General features: G+C 40.1%; 1 protein-coding gene across 1 annotated transcript in view; it reads right to left on the bottom strand.

Moving 5' to 3' along the window:
* Window positions 1-3,157: 3,157 nt before the first annotated feature.
* Window positions 3,158-27,990, bottom strand: part of TTC3 (tetratricopeptide repeat domain 3) — a 166,588-nt gene continuing 141,755 nt past the window's right edge. Inside the window, exons 34-46 of the mRNA XM_065414830.1 lie at window positions 27,852-27,917; window positions 26,839-26,988; window positions 26,345-26,484; window positions 24,606-24,674; window positions 21,205-21,301; window positions 19,955-20,055; window positions 18,819-18,912; window positions 17,873-17,974; window positions 12,446-12,873; window positions 8,113-8,239; window positions 7,743-7,970; window positions 6,492-6,584; window positions 3,158-5,176 (exon numbers count right to left, since the gene is read on the bottom strand). Of these exons, the coding sequence (XP_065270902.1) occupies window positions 5,069-5,176; window positions 6,492-6,584; window positions 7,743-7,970; window positions 8,113-8,239; window positions 12,446-12,873; window positions 17,873-17,974; window positions 18,819-18,912; window positions 19,955-20,055; window positions 21,205-21,301; window positions 24,606-24,674; window positions 26,345-26,484; window positions 26,839-26,988; window positions 27,852-27,917 (1,803 nt within the window). The 3' untranslated portion in view covers window positions 3,158-5,068. The remainder of the gene's footprint in view (window positions 5,177-6,491; window positions 6,585-7,742; window positions 7,971-8,112; window positions 8,240-12,445; window positions 12,874-17,872; window positions 17,975-18,818; window positions 18,913-19,954; window positions 20,056-21,204; window positions 21,302-24,605; window positions 24,675-26,344; window positions 26,485-26,838; window positions 26,989-27,851; window positions 27,918-27,990) is intronic.

The raw sequence follows: 27,990 nt of genomic DNA, 5'->3' as shown, positions 1-27,990 counted from the left end.
TGGGGTCATGTAGTAATTTTTGTTGTCAGAAAGGGGTCGTGGTGCAATGAAGTTTGAGAAACCCTGATATATCTGTAATGGCATTTTTGTGGTGCTTGCAATTTAGATATAAATGTATGCCTAGTTATGCACTTACTCTGGTCAGATATTTCCAATTCCTCCCTGATTATGTCCTCATAGATGGGTACCATGGGACGGCTGCCTGTCTCAGATTTGAAAGACCGGTATTTGCCTTTAAGCTTGTCCGTGCAGTGTGTGCTTGGCTCAGGTTGGATCTGAAGTATGGATACAACCTGTTTGCACATGGGGGTGGAACAACAACTTTGTTGCATTTTTTTTTTTTTTATGCCCTGCTCAGAGGCTGAATCTGAGTGCTCCCCTCTCAGTGGAGGTGGTGATGTTTGAGGCAGAGGACAAATCTTAGTTTTTGTTTTAAATGCCATTGCTTTTCCTTTTTGCGCTTTTTGGTCCAGTTTGCTGGTGTTGCTGCCCTGCTATGGTCAGGGCACAGGCTTTTGCAGCTTGCTTTGTATGGTACCTTGAGCCCTCTGCATTTCTCTCAGGGTCCCTCTCCCCCTTCCCAGGGAATTGGGGTTCATTGCTAGAATTCCCCAGTTTGAGCTGGGAAGAAGGGGAGCCGAGTATGAGCCCTGCTTCTCTCCCCAGGGAATTCTAGGATGTGTGTGGGGGTGGGGGGCTGGAGCCCCTTAGGGTTTTTTCCTTCTGGTGCTGTTCTGTCCAAGCTGGCTGACTAAAGTCCTCCTTGTCCTTGGAGTCTCTCCCCGGTCTGCTCAGCAACACTGGATCACGCTTCTCTGGGTTGGAATTGCAGCTTCTTGGGGACAGGGTGGGAACCCAACGAGCCTGTCCAATACAGCCCCTCCAGTTGGCTGAGAACAGGCAGGGCATAATTTGCCTTCTAAAGAGCCTGTAAAAGCTTCCTCAGAAATAGACCACTGCTTGGATTTAGCTTGATGTTTGCACATCAGCTCTGCCATGCCTGAAGTGGGGGCTGAGATCACGCCACTACACAACTAGTCCAGGAGAAGAAATGGTGCATGCCACAGCCCGAAAAAATGGGTAAAGTTGGGAGCAAAGTGAACAGTCACTTGCCTGCAGAAGATCTGGCAGTAAGCTGCAGAAGGGGGCATGACTTGAAATGTTTGCTTTTGCCTTTTTGGGTCCTGGAGCAGCTGGAGTTTGCAAGACTTAGCCCTGTGAGGGGTTCTCCTTTCTGCAGGAATCCCCATGTTCTTGGTCCAGCCTACCGCAGTGGAGTTGTGGCTTTGGGTGGGGTCTGAGGCCCTGGCGTGCCAGAGTGAAGATTGGCAGCTTGGGGCAGCAGGGCATAGCTCACTCGCTGAGGCTACTGGGAAGCTGCCTGTGCCACTTCTTGCATGTGGCTCAATGCTTGGAGGCCTTCACTGCTGCTGCGCTAAGGGGTGAGAGTGGCTCCGGAAGCTGAACTGAAGTCTCTGCTGCATGAAAACAAATCAAAGTTAAATTATATAAAACAAAGCGATCAGAAGAAACTGAACTGCCACCGTGTTCCCTTGTTGGAAGAATTATTGTTGGTGAGCTGAGCTAGAGGCTCCAGCAGCAACAGTGGGCTGCCCCCCAATTCCACAGGTGAGAGGTGTTACCTGTTAGTGAGGAATGAGGAGCGAAGCTGGGCAGCAGAATTCCTCCCCCCCCGGTTGCATTCTGAAAGCCGCTCTTCAGTTGAGGAACAGGAATTAAAATTGAGAGAGAGCTGCCTTACCACGTTATTTCCGAATTCGTGTTATATCAGGTCGCGTTATATTGGGGTAGAGGTGTATTGTAATTGTGGGAGATGCTGGGCTTCAGAATGTCAGTGCTGGAAAACTTGGTGCTGAGGACACAGGTATAGAGAGAGTATCTATATAGAGTGCTGGTGCTTAGGAGTGTGTACCAAAGGGACTGTGGTCTGCAGAGCTGGATGATACTGGACTCACTCAGTACATGGTCAGTGTTGAGGTGTTGGAGGGACCCAGTCTTGGGTAGTTTACTACTTTTTGACAGTGAAGCCTGAGATGAGTCCAAGAAATGGTGACTTGTTTCTTTGTTTCATAAGTACTGAAGAAGGTGACCTATGTTTAGGCTTGTCTTTGGAACGTCCTCCCCCAGAACAAGGTTGACTGCATCAAGGCGGCCTGTTGTGCCCTTCAAATCTCAGTAACTAACAACTGAAGTTTCTGGTCAAGGAGGCAGCCCAGGAGTTCATGGGTTCACATTTCACAGGGGTGCTAACAGTAATGGACTGCTTGGGGGTTTGTCCCTTGGCCACCTCTCTCTTTTCAGAGTCTGAGGCGAGCGTCGTTGGGCGCTCCAATAGAAAGCTTTAAGTCGGCATGCCTTGCCTTCTGAGACCACTTCAAGAAGCAGTGTCAGACAGAACAATGATCCAGGATATACTCTTCTCCAAAACGAAAAAGGAACCTAGAGTGCCAGTCATTAAGAGGCATAGAAACACCACAGTTGGGACAAGATTTAAGACATCAGAGATTTAAATTCTGCCATGAAGTCTAAGGCTCCTGTATGGAGAACTGTACTTAATATAATAAAATTAACAAAAAATTATTTTGTTTAATTTTGCCCACTGGCAATATAAAAACAAGCAGCTAACTACAACTAAGTAACTACTCTAATGAGGTGTAAATGTGGGGCAGAAGGCGGGTAGAGCCCAAGTTCTGTCTCAATGCCAGGGTGGTAAGAAGAAATTAAGAGGTGGTTGGCCCTGCTCCACCCTTTATGCTTTCATGTTGTTTGGGGATGGGGGCACGGGCACATCAGGACATCCAGAGTAATACTAGATCTCAGCCAAAGAAAAAGTCGAGATAGAACTCTAGCTGTGATATTTCCCAACGATATTCTGATTTCTCAGGACCTTAGCTTACCTCTGTATCCCCATACTTCCACATCAGTATCACCTATGAATATTTGTGTACAACAGGGGGTATCAAACTCATTTTGTGGCAAAGTCATGGATTGGGAGAGAGGTTACGCCTAAGAAAGGAAATCTTAAGTTATGTTTAGGTAAGATGTCAGTTCCTAATCAGTGGAAGTAAGAACTTAGTGAGTGTGTTTTACATATGTAATTATGAACTTATACAAAGAAACCACACATTTTAGATGTAGAAATAATTTTACTTGATCACAAGCCTCAAATTAACATTAAACATACTAAATTGATTACTAGGTAGATTTAACAAAAAACTTCAAAAGAAGTATAAATAGGCTGTGTGTGGGAGGATTATGTTACATTAGACACTTTATTTCATGTAACCAGTCAACTTTAATACTCTTGACATTTTCAGAGTCTGAAATGTTTAGTGGTACGTAACCTAGTTTTGGTCTTCAGGTTGCTATGACAAGTAACTCAGCAATTAACAGATCTTAACTCTTAACCAGTATTGATCTTCAAAACTTGAAGAAAATGCTACAAGACTAATGCAAAATATTAGGCCAGTAGAGGCAGTTCTGAGCAGATGTTTTAAAAAATGCCCCAATTGCAAGCACGCTGTTGTGACTGAGGGGACAATTCAAAAAGACCAACACTAAGCTTAGTTCAGATAAACATTTTAGACTGGTTCAATAAAAAGTAATGTAACAAATCTAATTTTCCAGATGCATTTACCCATATCTGAGAACAAGAGATAAGCCAGTGTCCATGCACAGAATACAATTTCAATTTAAATACTAATGATGATACTTGATTCATCTTCAAAAAATAACATTTACAGTTAGAGGAAAATGCAAGTTCTTACATCACTTTAAAAAAAAATCAGAAACTGCATGTAGCAGTAGAAGGTTTAAACCATGTAGTGAGTTAGAGTAAAAATAAACATGATAAAAGTGAATAAATCATTCGCTTGGAGGTCTACAATCAGAAAATGTTAACACATAATAGTGGTTATTCAAAATATAAAATAATCTAGTCTAATTCAAAATACTTAAAGTTGTGGTTTATACAAAAACAGTATTAGTATGGAAACATTATCTGTAGGGGAAAAACCCAACAGTTATGATATGGATTCTGAACAAGTTGTGATTTGAAGCCTTTAACTACAATCACTACTTTGTGATTAGGAAATGTATAGATTTTAATCTTATTTAAAAAAAAATCATTTAAAAAAAACTTACAAACAGCACAGCTAATTAAAACTGAAGTTTTAAAAGATCCTACTTTTCATTATTTAAGCAGTTTAATTTATTTTGACTGACCAAGCTGAGAAAAAGTTAGTATTTATTTTTTACACTGAAGCAACACGGTAATGTTTGTGGTCCAACTTTGCAGGAGAATGTTAATTAAATGAGCTAATTGGAATTTTGATTTCTTTTTCATGTAAACATCAGCTGAAGTCTTTTTTTTTAATTGACAAATTTTTACAAATGCTAAATTTGGAGTCAAATAGTATCTGATCGGACCTTTTAAAGGTAGAGAACTTTCAAAAAAAAGGACAGTATTTAGGTCCCCAAAATTATGTTCCTTAGTAGCTGTTTATGTAATTATCTAACCTTTTGCTTGAATTCTCAAGAGAGATCACTCTTCATCTTCCAGGGATGAAGCACATAGGCCTTCCCTAGAGGAAGGTCTATTTGGTGGCCTACGTGGCTTAGGTATCCCTTTAAAATAAAAAAATACCCCATGTTTTACCCCGATACATTTGGGATATACATTTTGTTCAGTTTAAATATACGAACTGGATAATACATAAAATCCTCTTCAAGATAGCCTATGGTGTGTTAATATACACATCCATTTGGCCAGTAATCAGGAAAAAAGCCAGCATTTTCAGTATTAAAAATTAACTGGTTTGATTTTTTTTCTTCTAAATTTTAATTGGAATAAAAATGATAATATTTATTTCTCATGACCTAGAACACTCAGTGAAATTCTGGCTTCATTGACTTCAACAGAGCCAGGATTTCGCTTATGTTTCTAGGCAGCACATTACACATACACATTTGTTACCAAGATTATTTATTTGCAGCTACTAATATGAATTGCATCTTCTTGCTAATCTGAATATTAATAAGGCAAAATTTAAGCATGTCGGTTTCGTCCAGGAAGCTTAGGGAAATCTTCAGGTAATAGAGCATGAACTCGACATGTTGGGCACGTACTTTGTGTTTTAAGCCAGGTTCCAATACACTGTAAAAGATGGCAAGAGAAAAGTCAGAAACCTTTAGTTAATTTCAGCTATACTAAGAGTTTTCAACTTAGTGATAAATACTAACAAAAATACATTTAAAAATAGATAGTTGTCCAAAGCATTCAATCATAAGTTAAGATTTGGTGTTGGAAAAAATACAGCCTCTGGTTCCATGATGCTACACAGACTATGGGTTTTTTTAAAACCAATTTCTGGTGTACACCAATTATACAATTATTTTTATTACACTTATTTTTAAGGTTTGGAAACCCATAAAAAATAAATAAATAATGAAGTGCACATGGACAGCTTTTCAATCATCAACTTTAATAAAGTCCTACATACCAGTAGATAATGTACTTTAGTATACAATTTTGATTCTTCCTTACTGTAAGAACTTACTATAGATGTAGCTATTTTCATGGTTGCCTACCCTTTTAATAAAATACTGGCAATGAAGCCTGTGTTCCTATTACAGGTCTGGAGTTTGATTGCTAATGAGTAAGGCTACAATTTGGTCGTGGAGGTCGCAGAGGAATCCATGACTTCCACAGACCTCTGTGACTTCAGCCCACAGCAGCTGGGAGCTGCAGGCTACCCCACCTTCCCTGGAGTGGCGGGGGCCCCCACAGCATGGGGAATCCCCCAGAAACTCCAGTCCCCACAGGGGATCCCCTGGCAGCTCCCCAGCTGCTGCAGGCAGGGGGCTCGGGCCGCAGATCCCAGCCACAGCTGGGCAGGGTGCTGGATCCTCCCTCTCTCCCCCTTTTTGTCATGGACATTTTTAATAAAAGTCAGGGACAGGTCACAGCTTCTGTGAATTTTTGTTAATTGCCCGTGACCTGTCCGTGACTTTTACTAAAAATGTCCATGACAAAATCGTAGCCTAACTAATGACCTTAGCATTTCTATAGCACTTTAGTTTTTTGAAGTGATGCAGAAAGATGTAATTAATTAGTAACTTTATGACACTTTGAATAGAAGGGTTGTAGTCAGCTTTATTTTTAAGCTTAAATGGTAGTTTAACAAAACCATTTTAGTGTCTAGCTCTCTAAAATACAAGAAAATTTTGCCAACTGAAAATACAAAAGAGGAATATTCTCAAACATACGATGAGTTATTACAAGGGATACAATAAAAACCAATATATGAATTGCTACTTTAATATCAATGCTAAATACTATACAACTGGGGGCTTTTTTGAAAAGGTGGGAAATCTGTCTAACTCAAAAAATATTTTTACACCAGATAGGTAGGTTCAAAAGACTCACATGTAAATAGTATGAGAATATAAAAAAAATTATTAACCCTTACCCGTCTGTGAAAACTGTGTCCACATTCTAGCACACACATATCTTCCTGGCTTAGCTCTTCATGGCATATTATGCAGGGGTCATCATCAGATGTCTAGAGATAAAATAATTTAAATATATATATTTTATGTAAAGTTAGCAACTACTTTAAAAAAAATCAATCAAGTATAGTCAGCTAGTTGTAACACAGTGGATTGAGTGCCTTCCAAACATAAAACAGGCATAGATCCTGCCCTGAAGAGCTTACAACCTATTGTAAACAAACCCATTCCTCCTATCTTTTTTTAAAAGCACAACAGAACAGAACAACAGTATTTCAAAGTAAGTTGTTAACGCAAGTGATGCTACTGAAGCTGAGAAACCATTATGGAATGCTTTTGAAGACAGAGCAATGAAATTTTTATGAAAGGCAAAGTTTAGTGATTGAAAGTCTGGGAATCCCATCTCCCATTTTTATTTGCATATTATGGTAATTGCATCCTGCAAACACCTCAGATAAATCTTGTTCTGCCTTCTCAAATCACCTTTAAAATAAAGCCTCATACATGATCACACCTGATAGTGCTGTTACATACATTATGCTTCTAAAAATAGAGGCTAGGAAAGTGAATAATAAGTATTCCAAAGCACTTTGTAGGGAAGATATCAAGTAGGGTACCCATCACCATTTTACAGATAAGTATATTGATGCAGGAAGAGTGTGAGTGACTTGTCTGAAGTTCTGCAGCAAGTTAGTGGCACAGCCAGGAGCAGAACACAGGGAGAGATTTTCCAGTTCTCTGCTCTGAAGACCAGGGAACACTCAAAGAATTGGCTTACAATGCCTAAGGCGACAGGCATTAGAAAAAAAGGCATCCCTCATTTTGTGTGTGTGTGTGTGTGTGTGTGTGTGTGTGTGTGTGTGTGTGTGTGTGTGTGTGTGTGTGTGTGTGTGTGTGTGACAAAGCTGTGCTGCATTTACTGCCAAGTATTTACAGGCTGTCTCATTAATTACTGCAATGCACAGAGATCTCATCTGACTAATGAAGATATTTTATAAAGTATCTTCTAAGAACATTAGTGAAGCAAATAATACAGATTTTCTTTTTTAAAATATAGTTTTGATTTCCTAGTTGAATTTTTTGTAAGATATAATACCTTGACTTAATTAAAAACCATGGAGTAGTGCATCATAAAATTGCCCCTTGTGCTTTGATATATCGATTGAATACATATATATATTTAAATTAGTGGAAGAGTAAAGAAAACTTACAGTAGAATCATTTGATTTTATCCATTTTGATTGTGATGGTCCTCCAACAAGTCTCCACGGCTGGTGGGTTGGCTGTGATGGCTGAGTTGTTTTGTTTGCAACAGTTTTATAGGACGGCCTTGCCTTGGATAGGCTAGACACATTTCCCACAGCAGACTTGGCTACTTTCAGAGTCTGAGTTACAGCGCAGGATGCTGGCTTTTCGGTTCTCTTTGCTGAGGTCGGAGCCTACAGAGGTATTGCAAAGGAAATTTTTATCATCATCAAGCATTATGCCATGCATTTGCTAAAGAACATTCAGTATCCTCTTCAGCTTTGTTTCACCATTTTAATCAATTACGGTGCAAAAAGTCTGACATCTGCCATGTACCTTTTTCTTATTTTGATGGTCCAGAATGAGTTCTGTCACTCGGGTAAGGATTTCATCTGAGCTCAATCCTGAAAGTTTGTTTCCATTTTTAATTTGTACTTCTTTTATGAAGTTAGTAAGATCAAAACTGCAAGGGGGAAAAAAGTAAAGAACAGAGTTTTACAACAGTTTGCATTGTGATTCAGTCAGCACAGTTACAGTAAAAAAAAAAAAAAAAAAAAAAAGCCTTTGCTTAAAGGCTTTAGATCAGGGATCGGCAACCTTTGGCACGCAGCCCACCAGGGTAAGCCCCTTCGTGGGCCGGGCCGGCTTGTTTACCTGCTGCATCCGCAGGTTCAGCCGATTGCAGCTCCCATTGGCTGCGGTTCGCCGCTCCAGGCCAATGGGGGCCAGCACATCCCTCGGCCTGCGCCGCTGCCCCCATTGGCCTGGAGCGGCGAACAGTGGCCAATGGGAGCTGCGATCAGCCGAACCTGCGAACGCGGCAGGTAAACAAGCCGGCCTGGCCCACCAAGGGGCGTACCCTGGCGGGCCACATGCCAAAGGTTGCCGATCCCTGCTTTAGATTCATAGTAGTGGCCCTCTTAAAAAAAAAAAAAAAAAGGGGGGGGGGGGAAGAAGAGAGAGAGAGGTTGACATTTTTAAATGCATTTAGTAGACACACTTCTAGATACCATTCTGTCAGTGTCTAGTTTTCACTGCTCTTATCATATAACACCAATCTGAAATAATTAAACACCAGCATCTAGATGTTTTAACCACAATGGGCTGACTCAAGGAAATAGTTGCAATGTTAATTCAGGTTTGATGGGGTTGCTTGAGATGGAGGAGTGGATGAAGAAGGGATGGGTGAGGCCCTCAGAGAGTAGCCACAACTCACTATTTCTCACCCACTTGTCTGTGGTCAATAGAGACCATTCTCCTGAGAAACGGAAAATTCAAGGAGTATTTCTGCATATTACTGGGCTTGTAGTTCCTTCTCAACACACTACTAGTTTGGTATGGAAGTGCTGTCTGCCACAACTTAATCCAATTTTTCTCCAGACAGGAGACAACCTGTGTATTTGGGTGAGCAAAGAATTTGTTTGGAGTAAGCATCTGTAGTCCAGGGCACAGTTAGATGTGATTCCATGGCACTAGCTGAGAATCTCACGGCATCCACTGAGGCTTCTGCCATAAAGTCTGTTGCTGGGGTTAGAAGTCAGGATGGTCCTTTTGTTGTCATGGTTTCATGGCCATCCTGACTGTCTCTTGTGAAGCATATAGTGGCCTGTTCCTTTTATGGTGGCTTTCACCTTTTTGTATCACTGGGAGAGAAATCCTCTTCACCCAGGATTATTATTTCTTTTGCTAGAGATGCCACTGCAGTATCATCCTTTGGCATTTCTGTAATGGTGCTTTTTGGTGTTTGCAACTTTTATCTAAGTGCACACCTGCTTATGTGCTTAGCCTTGTCAGGTATTTCCCATTCATCCCTGTTCACATCCTCAAAAGGGTGCAGTGAGAATGCTGTCAGAAGCGAGGATTTGGAAGGCAGGTATTTGCCCTTAGGCTGGTCCTCGTGTGCCAGTTCTGGTTGATCTGGAGAGCAGATGCAACCTTTCTGCATATGGTCTCAAATTTATCAGAGGGTGAAAAACCTTTGCTGCATGTTTTCCATGCCCTGCGCAGAGCCTGAATATGAGAACTGTCCTTCCTCATTAGAGGCGGCAGAGCCTGAATCAGAGGAGAAATACTCTTAGATTTCTTTCAATTTTTTTCTTTACCTTTATAATTTTTTTTGGATTTTTGGCCCTTCTTATCTGCTCAGCAGGAGTTGTCACCAGGCTATGGCTTGGGTGGGGTTTCTTGAGTCCCATGGAAATATCTCCCTGTACCTTCCCCTTTACTGGGAATGGGGTCTCACTGCTAGTGTCCGTAGCTTTGTGTGGGAAGGAGAGCTATGTAGGAATCCTGCTTCTTTTCCTAGGGAGTTTAGGATCCACTTCTGTATCGGGGGTGGGGGATCTGGTGCCCATTGTTTTTTCATTCTGATCAGGGTCTGCCCCAGGACTTAACCCCGAGCTGGCTGGCTGGTGTCCTCATCTTTGGATATCCACCCCTCCCCCCCCACAATAACTTGTCTCGTGGGAGGGGTTTTCTACATTGGAGTCATGGTTCCTCAGACAGGTATGTCAGGTCTCCCCTGCCCTGACTCTGAGCCCCATGTCCTGGCAGAGAATAGACACAGCACTAATTTGCCCTCTGAAGATCCTGTAAATGCTGCCTCACATACGGAACACTGCTTAGACTTAACCAGTGTTTATGGGACAGACCTGCTATGCTGGATCAAGGAGGCTGACACCATCATGATGCTCTTTATCTGATCCAGGGGAAGAGAATAGGGAAGGGAGAAGAAAGGTTGCTCACTTCTAGCCAAAAAATTAAAAACAAGGCTGGCAAAGAAATGATTGGAAGCAAAGTGAACTGCTACTATGGTAGTGAAGACTTGGTGGCAAGTTACAGTAGGGGATGTAATCAGCTGGGACTGTGTTACAGAGATGAACTGCTCTGGGAAACTGCAGACAGGAGGGGACTAGGCCTTAGAACTTGGGCTGCAGAAATACCAAGCTAAATATTTCAGAAATTTATAGCAGAACTTCACAGGTGATTTTTTTTTTTTTAAAATCATACTACCTGAGTTGGCACTAGAAGTTATAAATCCATAAAAACTGTATGCACTAAACTGTTATTTACCTAGCCAATTTTGAGATTTCAAAACAGTCAGGTGAAATAGCCTATATGGGGTTTTTTCTAGGACAAAAATCTTACTTTTAGAATTACTTTGTTCCTATGTTTTATGTAGAAGTTGCTCATTTTTTCAAGAGATAAAATAAAATACACTTCTAACCTGAATGAGTGGCTCTGCCTCATCTTCAGTGTTTGTTTTAGCATGCGTCTTGTATGTACATATTTAAAAATTAGTATACATCCAACACTTTGGAAGGAGCTCTAGTAACTTTCTACTGCACGTCAAAGAAGGTGTTTGAGAGAAAACTCAAGGGCCTTTTATAAAGTACCACTGTCCTTGTCACATTCCTAATGGTATGTAAAGGGATTGACGCTTATTCAACATATTTTATTATTCTATTAAAAACATTTAATATTCTATGCTTAGTCTAAACAAAAACTAAAGAGAGCCTTATCAGTTGCATGGTTAAGAACTCAAAATGCAAGAATACCAAGGTTGCACTAACAACTTCTCTACTTTGCCCCCATGTACATACACTATCACAGAACTGAATTACATGGATTACATTCTATTCCTCAATTACAATATAATATGAAATTTCCTGCCACCTTAGATAAACCTCCACCTTGCAATATTTATTCAGACTTTTATACTTGCACCAACATGTTTGCTGTAATAGATCACTGTACCTTTGAGAGAAGACTAGAATTAGTGTATAAGATATCTATGGTAGGTACTGAATAATTTTCTCTTTTGAAGCAGAAGCACAGCTAACTGCAGGTGCAAATTAGGGGTCAAAGCAAATAACCTAAAGCTAATGGCTGCATGTTTAGGTGGTCTATAAGTACTATAAACAGGACTTTTTACTATTACTTCTATGGTATATACTTAATCTGTTGTATAACTGTTGTTGAGTATTTGCATATAAATGACTAATGACTCTGACGTACACAATAGCACATGTAGAAAATTGGGGTAGCATTGCATTGTGTTTAAAAATAATGTAACACTTTAGACTGTCAATGTATAAACACACAAAAGGGAGCAAAGTTAAGAATGTGTATCTGACAGTGTAATCATAACTTTCTATCAATAATGTAAGGGTCCTGGTTACAGAATTTCCTCACTTAATAAGAGAAGAAAGAAGATTGGGGGTGGGGTGGACACGTCACCTTTGTCAGGACTTCGAGGTGCTGCAAACTAGCAGCTAATTGGTAATAGCATGCATAAATTCCATAATCTGGAGCATGTGGCTAGGTATAATCAAATGTGAAGTCTAAAGGAAGATCCTCTATTGCACACCTTAGCAGCTATCATGTCAACTCAGAGTGGGCTCTATCCTGCACACCTCAACAAGTATGCTGCCCCATTTCTAACCCCTTTAGACTCAAAATGCTATTAAATTTAGCCTCATGTACCCACAGAGAATCCTCCTTCAGCTGAACATTTTACAAGATTAATGGGAAGATAAACCCCAAATAGGGAGAAAAATCACCCAAGAACACATCCTGCTCCCAGCTAAAATATGAGGAGACTCCCTGCCAAGAAACCCAGTACGTTAGAAATAAAGAAAAGAAAAAAAACCTTTTAAAACAGTATTACCTTGTATAGTGTGGAAATATAGCCGTTAGACGCTCAATGATATTATCAAGTGCTTTTGAAAGTGCCTTCTTGTTTGGCACCCCAACAGCTCCCAACTGCGTAGCTGATGCTGGATCATTTAGCTGTCTTTGGTTCGGCTGTATGTTCTGAGCAGTACTTCCAGAAATCCCTGATGGCTGGGCTACTCGAACTTGATCAGAGTATGATGCGCCTAACGTTTCAAAGGGTATTTCTACTGATCCATTCTTTGCAGAACAAGGATTAGGACTTTTACATGCTGTTTTATTTCCAGTTTGCACATTAAGTGTGGAATGCACCGGACTTTGATCTTTGGAGCTTGAAAATGCAGGAAGTAAAGTGGGACGTACAAGTGGAGATGAATACATTATGATGGCTGGATCATTAATAGGAGGACTGCCTTGCATTACCTACAAAAAAAAGATTCCCCAGAAAGATGAAGAGTAATTAAAATATTAGTCAAGTATTATTGTCAAACATGTTAAGGCTACAGCTACTTCATGGACTGGGCTGTACTTAACTTAGGCAGTTAAGAAGGAAATGCACAGTAAAAGACAACACTTCATCCTGACCTGATTTACCACGCAGGGTAACCTGCTTATAGCACACATGCAAAATCATGCCCTTTCTGATAATCGTGCAGTACCTACAGACAAGATTTGCTCCAAGCCTAATTAAAATATAATGTGCACACAAATGCAACCCTTACCGTTATTTTAACTTATACAGAGTTCCCATGGTTTTAGCTACAGAAATGGTCCTGGCCAGTCATCATGATTTTACAGAAGAAATGTTTTGAAAGTGGCTGTGGGCATTTCTTCGTTAAAGATTCCAAGATGGCTGTCAAGAAAGCTACCAGTTAGAGGCATTTAATTTTTTTTTTTTTTTTAAAGGAATATATTTAAACTTTAGCCATATATGGGTTTTTATTTAAAGAAATAAATGGCTGCCATGTTCACCATCCTGAAAGGCTCTGCAGGGTTAGAATTCATTTTCATCACAGGGCTCTTTAAAAAAGGATACACTTATCCTCACTTAAAACACAATTGTGCCCACTTACTCATAATGAGTAGTGCTATACTCTACATGCAGACCTAGTGAAATCAAATCAATGGAATTACTATTAGAATAAGTTACTACTCTATGAATACGAAAAGCAAGTCAACATGGTCAGGGACACAACCCCATGCTCTGGGTGTCCCTAAAGCTCTGACTGCCAGAAGCTGGGACCAGGTGACAGGGGATGGAGCACGCAAAATTGCCCTGTTTTGTTCATTCCCTCTGAAGCATCTGGCACCGGCCACTGTCAGATACTGGGCTAGATGGACCATTGGTCTGACCCAGTATGACCATTCTTATGTTCTAGAATTAGATTTTAATACCTGTTATGTAAATGTGAATTTATCTTTGTACCACTCCTAGCACAAGTTTTCCTTGCATTAGTCTACAGTGAAATCAGATAAAAGATCAAGAACACAGGGAGAGAACAGTACTAGTTTTAGTTTCCCCATCTATAAAATCAGGATAACACTATCTCCTTTAGTAATGTTTCTCAGATCTGAAGATGAAAACTATCGTAACCCCATTTTGACCAGAGAGATTAGACAAAGTTCAGGGCCTTGTGGGTTGTTTCTGTTTGGAGGAGAATTTGATGGAGTCAGGTATCCTTGATGCAATCATATCTATTTCTTTTTCTGAACACAGGAGGAATCAAATAGGAAACTGTTTGCTCCAAGCTCCAAGCACCTCAGCCCCAAAAGCACTCAGCATTTCTCAGAACCATGTTCCCAGTGCCTGTTCAGGCTGTCTCTGGTGCTTCCTTGCTCCTCTAGTCTTTCTGCTGTTTCTCTGAGGCATTCAGACGTACACAGCTCCACCAATCAATGCCTTAGCCCCAGCATTTGTTATATCCATCCCCCTGGGCCACATAGTTCAGCTTCTGCTCAAGTTTTCATATATGCCTGTGTTTTGGGTGGTACGCCTATTGTTTCAGCTGTGTGGTTACATAAAGATGTTTAATGGCTTCTTTATATTTATCATGAATGAAAGGCAGCTATTACACCCACCAATTTCAACAAGGTTTAATCCAACCCATAACAATACTATCTAAGAATGAAGCAGATTGAGAGGGACTTAAGAGATCAGTAGTCAGAGTACAGAAAAAGTTGATATTTAAGGAAAGGGAAGGAGAGAGAGGAGAGAACGGTTTTCAATGGCTCAAATTTCAATGGTGAACCTCTACCCGGATTAACTATTCAGAAAAAAATTAAAAACAAAACTATCCAGGGAAGTTGTGTGTACAGTGCCCAGTACAATGGGGCCCCCATTCTGACTAGGTTGTCTGGCTACTGAATACAAATTAACAAAAACAGAAAAGAGGCCGGTGACCAAACAAACAGCATCAAACCTTTCTGGTTATTTTCAAAGCTCACTCACTAGAAATGCTACAATATAATAAGATGTGAGCTGAAAGGGCATTTAAGGGACTGACAAGCAAATGAACTAACCAAGTACAGGTCTGCAAGAAAGCTGCATTTGTTTTGTCCAACAGCCCCAAACTCACCACATATAAACTGTAGAATGCCCTAAGTTTTCAGTCACATTATTTGACCACAATTAATGAGGGCAGTCATGTTGTCAAAAAATTACATACACTACATTAAATGCTCTGTTTGTCAAACAGTCTGGAAAATGTCAGTGTCTTAAGAATTAATATAGATTTAAATCAGCAAGAGAGTTACCATTTAAATTAATGTTAGTTTTACACAGTAAAATTCTTCCGGTGGTGGTGAGAAAGAACAGTTACTGACCCTACAGTAAGGGCTGATATCCTACAGTTCAAGTTGATATCAGTGTGGATCCCACTGTGGGTGCATATGTGCCTAATGCACATGAGATTGGAGGTTCTTGTGATTTTTGTTTTAAAGTAGTAGTCTGTTTTGGGGCGCGCTTGCACCATATGCCTCTTTGTGCTCCCATGCCCGGACACAAGGAAGGGGCAGCTGTGACCCACCTTCCATTTTCTTGCAATTTGAAACCCATGTTTAGATGAGGACTCTGAAAAGAAGGGATTGAAGGCAGGTTATGGGACTCACACTGACAATAGAAAAGAACCAGTTACTATAAGGTAAGTAATCGTATTTTTTCAGCTGCATCAGTCAAACAGTACTTAGCAGCCATGTCCAGTGCCAAGTCCAAAGCATAATGTTTGACAACGGTCAGTTGGTTTTTCCATTTCACTGCTTTGCAGATTTCTGATATAGGCATATTCCTGAAGCACAAGAATAGTACTGCTGGAGCTCTGGTGGAGTAAGACTTAGAATCTCTCCCACCAAATACACCAGCCAGCTGGTAACAGAGAGAGATACTGTGTTAGCCATTGCTCTGTGAAGAGATGGCCTGACCTTTAGAATGCCCAGCTAGAGCCAGAAACATGGGGAGACGGTGTGAAGGGTCCTGTCAATGCAACAAAACAAAGTCCTAGACACGTCTAAATGTGTGCAACTTCTTTTTGCCCAGTGCAGACTGTAGTTTCGGGAAGGAGATGGGTAGATTGATAGGTTTAGATAAAATTCTGAGGACTACTTTGGGGATGAAGTTTGGTGAGGTCTTAGCACCACTTTATCCCCATGAAATGGTCATTTAGGGAGGGTTAGCCATAAGTTCTGTACGCTTACTACCTTTTCTGGCTGAAGTGATAGCCAACAGGAAGACTCTTCCGAGTGAGGTAACTGTAAAGCAGCTCTCTGAAAGTGGATCAAAGGGAGCAGGCTCCATGAGTCTAACGAGGACTGTGTTGAGGTCCCAGGTAGGAGTAGGTTCTCTGACTAGTGGGTAAGTATGTAATAACCCTTTGAGGAACTTTGATACTGTTACTGAGAAAAAACTGAGTATGACTGTACAAGCGGATGGCATGCCAAAACTGTTGGGAGGTGGACCTTAATAGAACTGAACAAGAAACCAGCCTCCTTTAAATGCCATAAATAGTCAACAATCTTCAGTATCAACGCCTGGACTGAAACTAGACTATATGTTAAGTGGCCCACATCAATAACCTCTTCCACTTAGAGACAAATACGTCTTTTTGGTAGATGCCTTCCTGCTCTGTATCAGGATTTCTTGGATCTTTTAGGGAGAAGTCCTTGTCCATGCTACTCAACCACTCAACATCCACACTGTCAGATGCAGTGAATTTAGATCTGGATGGAGTATCTGGCTGTGGTGCTGTGGGATCATGTCTGAGGAGGCCGAGAGCTGACTAGGCTGTTGAATGGACACTTGTAGCAGGTCCAGAACCAACACTGCCTTGGTCAGTAGCCAGCAATGAGGACAACTGTGGCGCTGTCTTACTTAACTTCCATTATTACCATAGGAAATCAGTGTGAAGGTACACCTCTACCCCAATATAATGCAACCCGATATAACACGAATTCGGATATAACGCGGTAAAGCAGTGCTCCGGGGGGGCAGGGCTGCGCACTCCAGTGGATCAAAGCAAGTTCGATATAACGCGGTTTCACCTATAACGCGGTAAGATTTTTTGGCTCCCAAGGACAGCGTTATATCGAGGGAGAGGTGTATATAAAAGGCTGGAGAGGCTTTACTGCCTGCTATGCCAGTGCTGTTGCTGCAGAGGACTTCAATGACATTGACATGGTTGGAGTCGAAGTTGCTGGTAAAGCTCTGCCTGTGCCATTTTTGCCTTCTTTCTACTGCCAGATAACGGGTCTGATGTGCACTCGAGAGAATGCTGGTGAATCTGGCCTTGCTCTGGTAGTGATTATCATCTCTGTATCCAAACTGACCCACATGGATTACTCTAGCAGATGTAGTTTGAGCATCCCTGGATTTGTGAGTCCTGGAAGAAAAGGCCTTGCACACAGGGCACATGACTGGGATGTGGCTTTCTCCTAGGCAGAAGAGGCTTTGTCCATCTTTGATAGAGATCAATCCCTCACAGGACAGGCAATGTCTGAATCCTAAAGGTTTGCAGTCTACCATGAGGTGTGGCAGTTGACACAAAGCACCTTGCCCTGCTGTACAGGGGGGTCACTGATAATCTTTTCTCTTTTGAAACATCCAATTCCAAAGAACATGAAGATGGAGATTTCTTTGAAGTCGGTTGAAAAAACAGTTTTATAATCTCTGAAGACAGTGTCAGATAAGACACTTGCTAGGCAGTAAAAGGGAACTGAGGGAGGATCACTGCTACCCCACCCTTCCTGCCCCTATACGAGGTGGCAGAGACATGTTTATTTAAAAAATCTCCAATCTCAAATGCATGAAGCACAAGTATTCCTACAGTGGGATTCACATTGACAACATCTCAAAGAAGAACTTAGTGGTTTCATTTGCTTTCTATGAAACAAAAAATCAAAGTAGAGTTGTTAGCAGCGTTGAGATACTTACTGAGATGTTAGGAGGGGACTGAAGATCAGCAGCTTTCACTTTAGAGAGATCATTTAGCTGTGCACCATTTTTCACTAAGTGAATTCTCTCTTCATACTGAGACTACAGAAAAAGACAAAGAAAACCAAAAACAAATCAGCCTTTATATTATTCCACTTACACCAAAATAAGACCTCAAAGTACCAATTAACACTATTACATTTTGAGAGAGACCAAAGACCTAATACATAGAAATAAGACTACATAGAAGTTTGATTTTCTTTTTGCTATGTTAGTGTATAGATTAAAAAAATATAACCATGGAAAGATACATTCATTAATTTTACAGATTTAGGATTACTGGGAATATTTTTCTCCAACTGTGTACCAGTTGTTCAGCTTCCTAGGATTATTATTATTATTATTATTATTTTGTAAATAGCCTCGTTATTTGTTTTCCATACCCCTACCCCAAACAGAAGAGAAGACTCATTATAAGTTATGTGGACTTGGTAAGCTAATGAGAAAAGGTGGTCACATTTTTGGCCAATTCAGCAAGGATGCCTGCCTGAGTGAACACCTGGGCCCACATGAAGCTCCACTGAAGTCAATGGTGCTTCATTTAAAAGAACCCCAAACCCACATGGACCTCTGCTGATTTCAATATGGCTCCATACAGACACTGTGTGTATGCTTCATCAGGGCTCTTACAAGTTATTCATTTAAGTAAATACATTAAGAGTAGCTATTTGAGATCTGTATTAAATTATAAAGGAAATATAAATCCAAATACTTATGATTGTCAAATTATTTTCAAACTAACAGTTTGCATCCATCTTTAAAACAAAGGATATATATATTGCTTTTTTTAACCTACTAGGCACATCACAATTCTACATTTGGTAAGAAGAGATAATTAAGGAGGACTCTTATAATACAGGAAAATGTGTTTGGAAAACAGACTTACTTCTACTTTTTCCATTTCTTTCTTGATATTTGAAATAAATGTTTCCCAAGAATCAATCTGTGACTTCAACTGAGGTAACACTGAAGTGGGACCACTGAAATATTTCAAATTTTCAGTTCAAAATAATGTGATAACTTGAGTTCGTAAGTGATTCTCCAACAGAGAAAACTGCCACCCAAAAGTGTAATGCTCTCCTTCCCCTCCCAGGTAAATCATAGCTGAAGACTTCAGTCACACAGAATTTTAACAAATTCAAGTATCAGTGTTTGTCTACTAATTTAACCCTTAGGAAATGGCCAGTCTTGGAAAGTAAGAACCCTCAAGCAACAGCCAGACTCCTAAGGATACCCCAAGACCTGGAGAGGATGCTATGCAGGGAGGAGGCAGGCCCTTGGGTGGAGCCAATCCCAGCTCTGTCTCCTCACATGCAGAAACAGAGCTCCACCATGCCCATCAGTCTTGCTCCATCTCCTTCTAGTCCTTCCCCTTCCTCATACCGTCAGGCAGGAAAATGTGGGCAGGTCTGAGCTGCATGAACCACCATGGCTAAACTAGAACAGGCATAGAGCTGGGAAGTCTTTTACTCTGAATTTTTCCCATGTTGCATGGTCAGAGATTGAATGCTAGCAACGAAGAAAAGATTCTTTACAATTGATGTAATTCGCAAAGCTAATGAATGCCACTTTGCTTTCCTAAACTTTCAGAACTTAATTTTTCAGGCCCCTAAAATGTGATGCAAGGCATCAAAAACACATTCTTGGACAAAGCTTTAGCATGGTGTTAGTACATTCTAAAAGATGTAGTTAGCTGTCTAAAAAACATCTATGATGGTATTTATTTAAAGTCACCAATGCAGCTGGCAATGTGAATACCTGTTACCTCCAACAGAAATGTACAGTTCCATTAAATAAATAAAAGCAAGTCTAAATTAGTGAGAGGATATAAAACAATACTAAAACCAGAAAACAAGAAGGTAAAAAGTTTATATGAAATTACTGAATTTTCATGTGTGTACACTGAATCTAGACTAAAATGTAATTCTAGATGAAATAGTGACAATGTTCTCTAGTTAGACTTATCTTGTGTTTCTATTTCGTAGTTGTTACACAAATTATAGTGATGTATTAAATGCATACCTGCTCATTAACTTTAGGAATTTAAGATTTGCTTCTGCATTTGCAGCTATGCTGTGTAATTTGCATACTTCAGTGTTCTTCCAACTTTCAAGTACTGACACCTAAAATTAAATTCTGTGACTTAAAAGACATACAGTACAAGCATTTTCCTTAGCACAAGCAGTTAAAACTAAGTAATTATTAATCTAAATTCAGCCTCAATCTGGTCTTTAGTAAACATACTCAGGAAAGGCCTAGCTCTAGAACATCTCTGTAGTGAGATATTTCAACCAGCGTTAAAATGCAATGGCAGAATTGTGTGAGGAAACAATGACTCTCAGGTGGCTGTAAACAGTCTGCTGAGCATTAAAACTTTCATAAATAGTGAAACTCTTTCCATCCCCATCCTTTAAAAACAGACAACCTGGATATTGTGCATTATCTTTATGATTAAAAAGGTATTTATCTATTTCAAGGCAGATGCATTGGCTTCTAGCTCAATAAGGACCACCTTTTTTTGAACACACGACTTGCAATCACAAGCAAATTTAACAATCCAAAACTTCCTTAAAAGAAAAGTTGCATAGCATCTCTTTTATTCAAGAAATTTGAGTTCAAAGCATTCTGAATATAGAAAAACATACAGGTTTTAGAGGAAATCAGCTAAGAGAACTATTATGGACAGTCCTATTATTTACAAGATGCCAGCCTTTGAATGAAATATTCAAAGGGATCTGTGCATTCTAATACAACTAGAAATAGATGTGCTGATATTCCTATTCAAGATCAGTAATTTTTTAATAAAAGGATAAATTCTTTTTTGTGAGTAATTCCCACTAATGGAAACTATGTGCATGTCAAAGGGATAAAACATTCTTTAATTGCAATTACCTTTTAAAAGTAGACTTAACTTTTAAAAAATTTTCTGGCAATATATCACATTGACCCAAACATCCAACCGCTTCTAAAAATATATACACAGAACAAATACAATAGAACCTTGCTAAGTTGCAGTGTCTCGGAGACCCATGGAGAATTAGCAACGAAGTGAACAAAAATATCCAGGATAGCGCATCACAAAGCTTACTTTGCTGATTGAGCATACTATTAAATGTTGTGTAAGTGATTTTGTAACAATAATGAAGCCATCATTAAGACGAGACCTCACCAGATCTCTCTATTAAATCTATTCTGACAAGTGGGCAGATCAACCTTTTTTGTGGGGATTAGTGAAATGCAAAGGAGCAAGGTTCTAGTGTAGCATGTTTTACCTCTGCTGCAACAGCTCTTTTAATACACTCCTGGTAATTATCTTTGCTCTTTTTTATTAGCTCCTCCAGTTGTACTTTTTCATTGGCAAATTTATTACTGTGAAGTAAAATAAAATAAAATAAAAATGAAGATGTCAAAATAATACCGGGATGCCATCTACATTTGAACTGTACTCCAAAAACTCTACAACACATTTTTTTCCTCTTCTATAAAAATATGCATCACTAATTACATTATGTACATTACATGTAGACATGGATATTGGACAGTGCTAACTAATCTTAAATACGGTGGGGCAGATACACGTACTATGAATAATTCTAAACCTACCACTTGTATACTAAGAAACTAAGGGCTAGTCTACACTGGCAGTGTTAAAGCGCTGCCGTGGCTCGTGGCTTGTGTGGCCGCGGCAGAGCGCTGGGAGAGAGCTCTGGTAGCTACACCCCTTGTGGAGGTGGTTTTTTTAGAGCGCTGGGAGAGAGCTCTCCCAGCGCTCTAAAAAAACCACCTCCACAAGGGGTGTAGCTACCAGTGCTGGTGCACTGTCTACACTGGTGCTTTACAGCGCTGAAACTTGCTGCGCTCAGGGGGGTGTTTTTTCACACCCCCTGAGTTTTTTCACACCCCCTGAGTGAGAAAGTTGCAGTGCTGTAAATTGCCAGTGTAGACAAGCCCTGAGAGCAAGGCTACAGGATTGCTATAACTACAACAAGTATGTGAGCTCCCCCTGCTGTACCACAGCAGCACTTAAATTATTTCCCACGGCTGCTTTCCGATCAATGTCGATGCTGTTTCAGAGGAAGAGACAGGCTGATCAAATGCAGAATGAGAAAGGTGACCAAGACTTGGGGTGGAGGAGAGATTTTTATTTTCCAGCTTCTAAAAGGAAAGTAGGAGAGCGAGCATGAAAGAGAGCTGCAGAGATATAAATGCAACACACACACATACAGATACATATGGTGGTGATATGCATTTGATAATCTGTGGAATCAACCCAAATTGCGTTTAATAGATTTTTATATTCTAAACCTGGAAAAGACCACTCTGATCATCTAGTCTGACATATTGCACAATACAGGCTATAGAACTTCCTTGAATTATTTCCTCTTTGAACTAGAGCATATCTTAAAGATCCAATCTTGATTAAAAAATTTCCAGCGATGGTGAATCCACCACAACCCCTATTAAGTTGTTCCAGCAATTAACTACCTCACTGTTTAAAAAAAAAAAAAAAAAAAAAAGCACCTTATTTCTAGTCTGAATTTGTCCAGCTTCAACTTCCTGCCACTGGATCTTGTTATACTTTTGCCTGAGAAATTGAAAAGTCCTCTATTATCAAACTTCTGTTCCCCATGTATATACTTATTGACAGTAATCAACTCATCTCTTAACCTTCTTTTTGATATGGTAAATAGATTAAGCTCCTTCAGTCTTTTGCTATAAGGCATATTTTCCAATCCTTTAATCATTCTTGCAGCTCTTCTCTGAACCCGCTTCAGGTTTTTTTTAGCCTTCTTCTTGAACTGTGGACACCAGAACTGGACATAATATTCCAGCAGCGGTTGCACCAGTGTCAAATACAGGGTAATATAACCTCTCTACTCCTACTCAATGTTCCCCTGTTTATACACCCAAGTATCATATTAGCCCTTCTGGCCACAGCATCACCCTGGGAGCTCATGTTCAGCTGATGATTTACTGTGACCTTCAAGTCATTTTTAGAGTCACTGTTCCCAGAATAGAGTCCTCCATCCTGTAAGAAACGCCTGCACTTTTGTTCCTAGATGTAAGAGTTTACATTTATTGACTTATCATGGCACCTTTCATTGCTTCATCTGCCCTCTAATCAATCTCCCCTTACGACTACTATGGATAGTCTAAATTCTGCACAGATTCAGTAGCCACACTTCTACAACTTCTTGTTACAAAAATGTTTCACTCTTTCCCCCAAAATTCTTGATGCCTAGAACAACTCAAGTGAAAGGTTTAAGGCAGGGGTCAGCAACCTTTCAGAAGTGGTGTGCCGAGTCTTCATTTATTCACTCTAATTTAAGGTTTCACATGCCAGTAATATATTTTAACGTTTTTAGAAGGTCTCTCTCTATAAGTCTATATTATATAACTAAACTATTGTTGTATGTAAAGTAAACAAAGTTTTAAAAATGTTTAAGACGCTTCATTTAATATTAAATTAAAATGCAGATCTTATCAGTTTAGTGCAGTGGTTCTTAACCTGGGGTGCAAGATGCCCTTTCTGGGGGTGCAAGACTTGCAAGATTTTTTTAGAAGCTGGGGGCGACTGCAGAGCGCTGGGGCCAGGCCAGGAGAAGACCCCTGGGCTGGCTGCCGGTACCCCAGGGCAATTGCAGAGCGCTGGGCCCCGACCAGGAGCAGAGCCCCAGGCCAGAGGCCTGGACCCCGGCTGGCAGAGGGCCGGGCGGCTGGAACCCCAGACCAGCAGCGAGGTGAGCGGGGCCAGTGGCTGGTATACAGGACGGCAGCAGGCTGAGCAGGGCCGATGGCCGGAACCCCGGCTGGCAAGGGGCCGGTGGCCGGAACCCCAGACCGTCAGCGGGCTGAGAGGGGTGGCGGACAGAACCCCAGACCGGCAGCGGCTCACCCGCTACCAGTCTGGGGTTCCGCCGGCTCCTGCCAGCTGGGGTCCCGGCCGCCGCACTGCTCAGCTCACTGCCAGCCGGCAGCTGCAACCCCAGACCGTCAGCAGGCTGAGCGGGGCTGGTGGACAGAACCCCAGACCGATGGCGGGCTGAGCGGCTCAGCCAGCTGCCGGTCTGGGGTTCCGTCCGCTGGCTCCTGGCCACCAGCCCCACTCAGCCCGCTGCCGACCAGGGGATCCGTTCACCCAGGCAGGCATTGGGCTGAGCGGGGCCGGCGGCCGGAACCCTGGCTGGCAGCAGCATGCCAGTAAAAATCAGCTCACGTGCCGCCTTTGGCCGGTTGCCAACCCCTGGTTTAAGGTCTAAGATCTCTTGATCATTAAGACTACAAATAAGATTTCCTGTCCTTCTTGGTGGTATAAGGTACTTCTTTCTAGCCCTGCTGCTGCATATTCTAAAATTATGAAAAAATCCTTTTTAAAAGTGTTTAAGAAGAGCAACAACCATAATGTCCCTAAGTAACTAGTATTTAGGTGATTTTCAGTAAAGCATGCTACTACAGTTAACTTAGTTTAAAAAAAAAAAAAAAAAAAGTTAGGTATTTTGCTTATTCTCAAAATAAGCCACTACCTATCAACTCAAATCTGGTATTCATGATTCTTTATTGTATCTAGTACAACAGACAACAGTGTTAGGATAAGAACACCAACCAATTAAGATAAGTCAATAGTGCTTAGGGATGCAAGAATTTATTAAAAAAAAAAAAAAAAAAAAATTACCTGATCTCCAGGAATTTACCCAAATACACTGTATATTGCTTGTCCTTCTCATCGATGTTCCTCAAGTACCTACGTGCATCATAAACAAGGAAATCTATTAAGTCTGGTTTTGAAAAATATTTACTCAGCAACCACAATACAGTCTTCTATAACCTTAGTTGCACAAATATAGTTGACAAATAAGTCTATGCATTTGATTTATAGTTTTGTAGGTAGTTCATTTAGGATTTAATCTCTTAATCCCACAAATTTGTTTTCTGCTAGATCAGCACTGTGAATTTGTAATTTGAATGTTATTTAAGATTATTTCAAGATGTGACCCAACCCATCTAGCAAGACAAAAGAAGGGTTAATCGATAAATATAAAAAAATATATACCCCCTCGCCCCCCCAAAAACATCCAAGGTTCAAAGTCTCCTGAGGTACAGGTGGTCTATGTAAATAGAGGACAATGAAAATACAGGAAGATGTCAAAGCCGATCAGGGATGTATCACTAAACAAGTGTCAATATACGTTTTGCAAGTTAAAAGAAAGCAGTATTGAATGTGTTTACCTGCAAAAGAAAAGTATGTTTAAGCAGAAATGTATGTACCTTAACCCAAGTTCAGTGATCCAACACCTACCTGAAAGACGTCTAAAAACCAGTCAGTATTTATGAAGTGATAAGATCATTGTTGGAAAGCATAAGGAATTATTATAATACCACAACCAACCCTCAACTCATCCAGTACATCACTAGTTTGAAAATTTCTTATTTGCTACTATTGCCTGTGCTCACTGAGTAGGGTGAGTGGAGAGGAGTTGATTTAGTTAATGCCCTTTAATCCACAGCCAGAGAGCCCTGTTGCCAAGAAACCCCACAGCATGGAGATGATAGGAGCCCATGTAAGGGACGTGCACCCTTAATAATAAGGATCCCAGTTCCATAGAGACTCCTTTCAGGCTTCTGTTTATAGGACAGGATAAAAAACACAGTAGACATAAGGAAATGCTTGCAGTTTCATTTTGAACTGCAAAATCAGTACTTCTGAATCTAATATCAAAACTACATGCTAATTAGATGCAACGATGGCATGAAGTCAGGTGTAACTATATCAAGAAATGGCAGAACCAAAGCAGGAGGAAATCAATGTTGTCTTTGGATTGCCCCAGAAATGTTCTGTTGCATGGCAGAATGAACACAGAAAGTGAATCTGAAATGTGAGCCAGAGCTGGGATTTGGTTGGGATGACTGTGTAGTGGGAATGGAGGAGCAGCATAGGAGTTGAGGGAATAGAATATGGAATCAATGATGGTGAGGGAAGAGAGGAAAAGTTCAAAAGGAGTGGAAAATTAGGGGGTGCTCAAAGAAGTGCACAGGGAAACCCCAATACTGAAGATGGTAGTCTGAGATGGGAAACAAGGTATTATATAACCTGGTTATGTAAATTATTCTGCACGCAGACCTACCAATATCAGTAGGGCTAATCACAGAATAAGGTATGTGATTTTTAAGGGTGTCAGACCCTAAGAAAACAAGTCTAGTTGCATGTATTCTCACTCCATACATGTTACCCAGCTAACAACCATCACCAATTTTGTAGATTTTTATCGTCAGAACAATAATATAAATTATTCTACCATTCAGTTGTAATATACAGAATCAATATTTAAGGTTTATTTCTAGTCAACTAATATTTCAAGTACTTATACTGCTGCTCCCATTTCTAAAATCATGCAAACAAAAATGGACACTTACATCTCATTAGTATCTGCAAGTTTTTTGGATGTATTCTTTGTTGCTTTTAATTTCTCTTGGTTTTCTTTTTTTTCTTGTTGCCATTTCTTAACTTCCATTTCTAAATCTTGGTGAAACCAATCCAGCTCTCTTTGTGTAATCTAGAGGCAGAAAATATTTAAGAAAATGTAGTTTCTTAAAGACATTTCTTTTAAAAATTACTAGAATAAGTTGTGGGTTTTTTTGGATTGATATACCGCCTAGCAAATGCATGCTGATTAGAACACGTGTTCCAGCCAGTGTTTGATTCACATTTAGATGAAAATAAACAGGGCTACTCAGAACAAGTGAAAAAGGCATTCTGTTGTTAAAGCTAAGCTTTACTGTGATGATTACCACTTACGTCTCAAGTGCATTATTGATCAATAAGCTGTCTAAAGCTAAGAGGGTTTTTTAAATCATTCCAATTGCTCTTTATCTGTTACCCTACATTGGGGTATGCGTAAAAAATTTACCTTATTTTCTTCAACTCTTTTTTTTAACTGCTCTTCTAAAACACTCGTCTCTTCTGAGCTTCGGCACTGTAACTGTTCGTATTTTTCCTTTGCTTCCTTAAGTTGCTCGTGTAATACCTGATGCTCTTTTTCCATACGTAAAATATCTCCCTGAAATTTAGGATATGAAAGAACTTTTGTTATAGCACTCAGTATCCTAGAGTAACAACATGAGTCCACAATACATTCATAGGAAAAGATTAATGTGAACTATGGTCCAAGATCTTAGAGAACTTTGTTGATAAAAGGTTAAAAAGATTTTGAATTCAACTCAAGAAACAAATAGTGATTCAGCACTGAACTAGCATGAACATTTTGAAGATCTGTTCCCCCCCTTGATGTGGGTATAAAACTGCCGTTTAACATTACAGGGAGTTAGATACTCCTATCCACTTGATACTTCTACATCCCAGAATGGAGGGATGTAATCATGCTCAGAATTGTTGGAAAGGAAGAATTACAAAATTCACCACTGAAACTGACTCCAATGTTTGGGCAACAACTAGAGAACCTGAACTCCAAAATTGCCACTTCTTTTTCATTAGACCTCTATGAATTCCACACTATGACATACTAAAAAGCAGGTCCAAACAAGATGGATGGGAAAAAACAAAAAACAAACAAACAAACCCCAAAGGTCACTAAAATTCTCTGTCATTTTCAGCCAGATTTATCCTTTCACTATAAACTTTTTGGGGATGCTTTTTATCTCAAGCTCCTCTTGATCTATACAAACAAAACGTTTTAATATAGTTTGGAAGTAGTTTGGGTGATTTAAGCACTTGTCCCACAAACAAAAAAATCCTATAATAATAGATTTTTGTTTTACTACTAAGTGACTAATTTGTTGTTTTATAGCGAGATACTAAATTAAATGACACTGTGCACTTCTTGTTGGGCCCTTAATTCTTCCTTATCTAATTAACAAAGACTTTCATATCAAATATTGCCTAAGTAAAAATACATGTACTTACTTGTTGAGTTTCAAATGGATAAAAAGGCATGGTATTAGTGTCCCTGTCTGCTAATTCCTGATTTACCTAGAATACAAACAACCACTAGTTATTTAAATAAAAATAAAAAATTATATCCCATCTACACTTGCAACCAGTC

The sequence above is a fragment of the Emys orbicularis genome, chromosome 1 (assembly GCF_028017835.1).
Source record: "Emys orbicularis isolate rEmyOrb1 chromosome 1, rEmyOrb1.hap1, whole genome shotgun sequence".
Classification (NCBI taxonomy): Eukaryota; Metazoa; Chordata; order Testudines; family Emydidae; genus Emys; species Emys orbicularis.
Note: the sequence above shows the minus strand (reverse complement) of the source record. Positions and strands in the feature narration are given on the sequence as shown.